The sequence below is a fragment of the Cyrtonyx montezumae genome, unplaced genomic scaffold (genome assembly GCF_038088225.1).
Source record: "Cyrtonyx montezumae isolate F1298 unplaced genomic scaffold, pur_monq_1.0 scaffold_15, whole genome shotgun sequence".
Taxonomy (NCBI): Eukaryota; Metazoa; Chordata; class Aves; order Galliformes; family Odontophoridae; genus Cyrtonyx; species Cyrtonyx montezumae.
In genome coordinates this window covers 8,761,874-8,766,524 of record NW_027071881.1, presented here as the reverse complement: position 1 = coordinate 8,766,524, position 4,651 = coordinate 8,761,874, and the positions used below count along the sequence as shown (strand labels likewise).

The window sequence follows — 4,651 nt, the reverse complement described above, 5'->3', positions numbered from 1 at the left end:
TCACACAAGCTTAGGTTTATTCGAACAATAAAAGACATATGAGAAATTTAATATATAAAGAAAAAAAGTAGCAGCTGTTGACTGCATATTTGACCATAAAATTTAAATATTTTGGACTTTCATTTTAAAGACACAAAAATAAAACCTGTGTGGGTCTATATAAGTCATATTAACAATCCCATGAACGTTCAACAGGACTAAAAATCAGCAAAGATGTTCGGTTTTGTTCTGTTCTCAACCGTGTAACATTCTGAAACGCCTTTCCGTGTTGCTGGTGCGGAGCACCTGACAGGATTTGTGCTATAGGTTTGCTTTATTTGGCAGCGGTCTGGGAGTCGCGGGTTTCTCTTTGCCTTCTGTAAACAACACCTTTGACAAACTAGCACAGTGAACCACAAGCCCTGCGATCGGTTAGCACAGCTACAGAAAAGAAAAGGAACTATTTTGGTTGGCTGCTCAAAATATTTCGCTTTTGAACAAGAGGTTCTCAAACAGGATCTGTTAGCAAAACACCGAGCTCCTGAATTTAACGTTAGACGTAAACAGTTGACTGCTTTTAGTTCAATAGAGTCTTTTCGTTTTAGCTTTTCTCTCTTTGTGAAGGTAGAATGCTTTTTGTTCGTTTGTTTTTTTTTTTTGTATTTTTCTTTTTGTATTTTTTTTTGTATTTTTTTTTCCTGTATTTTTCAAGTCATTTGCGTCAGAGGTCTGCTGGAGACCTTCGCTATGATGAGGAGGTTTTGTATGTGTAGCTTTGTGAAGGTAGAAGAGTTGGTGCCGAGGGCTTAATATTTAGTATTTGTTATTTTGGGAGGGAAAAATAATAATAATAATAATAATAATAATATTAAAACAAGGAGCGAAAAAACAAACGGGAAAAAAAAAAAAGGAAAAAAAAAAGAGTTGTCCCACCTGGAAGTCAGCAGGCTGCAATGGCTGAAGCTAAAGAGTTTCTCGTTGAACTTTGAGAGAGAAAAATGAACAAACCAATGCGTAACGCCAGAACCATCCTTATCGGGAGCACTAGAGTTCTTGCAGCTTTTCCCCCTTTTCTTTCACCTTCCCGTCCTTCAATCATTATTATTATTATTTTTTTTTTTAATGAGAAGTTCCTAAGGATTGTGGCTCTCGGGATGACATCCGGCGGGGTAATGGCACTCGCGCCATCCCACGGCGCGGCAGCACGTCACTGCACAGCTTCCCCAGTTCCTTTTTCCTTTGTCATGGCACACACAGGTCCCCGTGTCCGTGACCGGCGCACGTCGGGATCGTCCCGCTCTGCAGCAGCGCTCCGCTCGGGCGCAGTTCGTTCCCAACGTGACATTGTCTTAGGGCGGGAGAGATGTTAGATTTACTCATTTCTGTACACCGTAACAACAAGCAGACTAGATGATCATCACTTACTTAGACCCAGTTCGCTTCGAGCTACCACACGGCCGCTTCGTTCATTTCTGGGGGGTGTGACAAGTGATTGCCGTAGTTAGCACCGCCGTTGACGGATATCGAGGAGAACGGAGGACTGGGGCCGAACACTTCCGCGGACATGGAGTGCAGGGAGCCGGGCAGGCTGGGCTCGGGGCTGGGCGAGTCCCCGGCGGGGTGTGCCAGCATGTCGGGGAAGCGCTGCGCCTCGCCGGGCGGGTGATGCCCGGGCAGCGGATGCTCCAGCGCACCCAACGGCGTGCCCGGCGGGCCGCCCCCGGCCCCGAACGGCAGCTCCACCGGCGTCTGAGCCTGCGAGGAGGGCGGGCCTTGCGGGAAGAACTCGTAGTTGCCCCCGGGGCCGTAGTACTCGCTCTGGTAATCTGGCGGCAAGGAGAGACACCGGGCGGTAGCGCGGAGGACGAGCGCCCGAGCGTAACGGAGAGCAGGAGAGACGCGGCGGGGCCGGGGACCGCGGGCACGGAGCTGCGGGGACGCACCCGGCAGCAGCGCGACGGCACGGCCGGGACCGGGAACCGCGACGGCGCGGCCGGGACCGGGAACCGCGACGGCGCGGCCGAGACCGGGAACCGCGACGCCCGCGGCGGGGAACCGCGCCCGACGGCACAGGGCTGCGGCAGCGCCCGCTGCGAGCCGGGCCCGGTGCGCGGCGGCCGCGGTTCCCCCGGCCCCGTTTCCCCCGGCCGCGGTTCCCCCGGCCGCGCTGCCCGCCCCGCCCCGCGCACCGGACGGAAAGCGGCGGCCGCGTACCCACCTCCGTAGAAGGAGAAGGGCCCGTTGGGGAGCAGCTCGCCGGGCTCCAGGCGGTCCACCAGCGGCCGCATCCTGCGCGGGCTGCGGAAGAAGGCGTGCCGGCGGGCGCCCAGCGCGCTCAGCTGCTTCATGCGGCGCTCCTTGGAGCGGCGGTTCTGGAACCACACCTGGACGGGAGGGGGGGAAGGCGGGTCGGTCACGGGCACAGCACCGGTACCGGTGATCCTTCCCGGCGCCCCGACGGGATGGCTCCCGCTCCCTCGCTCCGCGCGTCCCCCATTCAACCTCGCCTTTAATGGTCCCTTAACCCCCCATTACCCTCAGCGCTGCGGGTTTATAAACCTTTTAATAATTGCAGCGCATCGTCATCCTTACTTATGCATTAACTCCTCACGTCTCCGCTTATTAATTCCGCTGCCGTTGGCGGCCCCGTTAGGACCTTCCCGAGAAGCCGCGAGCTCCGCGGGGCCGGGAGGACAGCCCGAGCCCGGTACCTGGATGACGCGCATGTTGAGGCCGGTCTCCTGTGCCAGCTGCTCCCTGATGTGCCGCGTGGGTTTGGGGGTGGCCGCGAAGGCGGCCTTCAGAGTCTCTAGCTGTTTGGCTTTGATGGTGGTGCGGGGCCCCCGCCGCTTGGCCCCCAGGTTCTGGTCGTCGTTCTCGTTGCTGCCCGTCTCCTTGTCGGACACGTTGGCGCTCTCCGAGTCCTTGGCGTCGTCCTGGGAGGGGTCTTGGGAGTCGGGGGACAGGCTGGGGTCACTGCCGGTGGTAGCTGCGGGCAGCGAAGGGCCGACAGTCAGCGGGGGTGCGGGAATGGGGCGGGGGGAGAAGGGAAGGGACGGGAGAGGGAGAGCCGCCGCGCCGCGCTCCCTCACCTGAATGCAGGCTGTTTTCTTTGGCAGTATTGCTGTTATTTAGGTAATCTTCTTTGCAGACGAACTTGTTTTCGTCTATGATATAGAGCTCCTCGCCGGTGGAGAGCTGCTTGTTGCACATCATACACGTAAAACAGTTCAAGTGGAACACTTTGCTCCGCGCCCTGCGGACCAGGTCGCTGGGGGAGATGCCCTGGGCACAGCCCGCGCACTTGGTCCCGAAACACCTGCGGGGAGAGGCGGTGGGTCGGGGGGGGAACGGGGGCAGCGAGCGGGCAGCGCCCTGCACCGGCCCCGATGGGAGAGCGGCGGCCCCGGAACCGCATCGAACCGAAAGAAACGAAAATCAAACCGAAACCGCAGTAAATAAATTAAAAACGCACGCGCGTGCATAAATAAAATAAAATATAAATAAAGAAAAAATTCCCAAAACAAACCAACGAAAAAAAAAACACAAAACAAATCCAATCCCAAACCATCCCTTCCCGGCGTTCCCTTTTCTCAGCGGGCGCCCGCCTGATTTACACCCCGCAAAACGATCAAAGAAAACACAACCACCGCGATCGGGACCGAGGGCAAACGCCGAGAACATGAATTCAGCACCGGGCTGCGCGGTGCGGCTTTCTCCTTCGCGCCCCGATAACGGCACCGACAAACGGGAGCGGAGTTGGACGCCGTAAGAACGGGCGTTGCGGGGCCGCCCCGGCGCACAGCACGATGGAGCGGCCGGGCCGGGCCGGGCCGGGGCTCAGCCCCGTCGGGGGTACCCGCACCCGGGCCCCGACCCAGGCCCGCAGCGATCCCCGCAGCGTGGCTCCCCGCGGAGCGGCCGTGGCCGTGGGGTGGCTCCGCGCAGCCCCGGGCGGGTTGGAAAGCACCGGAGAGCGGCCCGACATCACCGTGAGAACGGGGCTCCGCGGCGAGAGGAGAAATAAACGGACGGGAGAAGATGGAAAACGGATCGGAAAGAGCCGCGGCTCCGGGCGGCGGCTGCGGTACTCACCGAAAGAAGTCGTTTTTGCAGTAAAGCTTGCCTTCTCGCGAAAAGCATTTCTCTGTCAAATTGCATTTACATTCACAGCACTGAACACACTTCACATGCCAAGCCCTGTCCAGTACATTCAACAAGAACCGGTCCAAGATTGGCCTTTTGCAGCCCGCACAGTGAACCATTGTCTTTGGTTATTTCTGATAGTTGGGGTATCGGCGTCCCAGATGGCGAGCGAAAAATCGAAATAAAAACAAAAAGACGACAACACCGGCGTAGGTTTGCTTTTTTTTTTTTTTTATGTGTGTATGTTATTATTATTATTAATTAGAAAAAAGAAAAAAGCCTTGGAGAAGTGGAAGAGAAGAACGGGAGGGAGAATAATGCCTTCGGTCGGTCGGTGTCCCAGGGCCGCCCGTCGCGGGTCCCGGGCCCGGCCCGGCTGAGGCCGACGCGCGGCGGAGACGCAGAAATCGGCGCTCAAGAAAAATAAAAAACTAAAAAAAGGAAAAGAAAGAAAAAAAAAAAAAGAAAACGGCGATAATTACAAAACCGCCGAGGAGCGTGACGAGTTATTTCTCTCAGGTCTGAG

At 56.5% G+C, this 4,651-nt stretch overlaps 1 protein-coding gene across 1 annotated transcript; it reads right to left on the bottom strand.

Moving 5' to 3' along the window:
* On the bottom strand, positions 1 to 4,272 carry LHX1 (LIM homeobox 1). The gene is made up of 6 exons (XM_065732115.1): positions 4,075 to 4,272; positions 3,072 to 3,298; positions 2,691 to 2,968; positions 2,198 to 2,363; positions 1,405 to 1,805; positions 1 to 1,327 (listed from the first exon to the last, which is right to left on the bottom strand). The coding sequence occupies exons 1-5, from the start codon at positions 4,242 to 4,244 to the stop codon at positions 1,426 to 1,428; spliced, it is 1,221 nt and encodes a 406-aa protein (XP_065588187.1). The 5' UTR covers positions 4,245 to 4,272; the 3' UTR covers positions 1 to 1,327; positions 1,405 to 1,425.
* Positions 4,273 to 4,651: the final 379 nt, after the last annotated feature.

Excerpts from the sequence above, each read along its gene's own strand:
- LHX1 (XM_065732115.1), bottom strand. The coding sequence starts at position 4,244 with ATGGTTCACTGTGCGGGCTGCAAAAGGCCAATCTTGGACCGGTTCTTG. Across the intron at positions 3,299-4,074 it reads TGCAAAAACGACTTCTTTCG|GTGTTTCGGGACCAAGTGCG; the intron begins GTGAGTACCGCA and ends CTCTCCCCGCAG. Across the intron at positions 2,969-3,071 it reads AGAAAACAGCCTGCATTCAG|CTACCACCGGCAGTGACCCC; the intron begins GTGAGGGAGCGC and ends CGCTGCCCGCAG.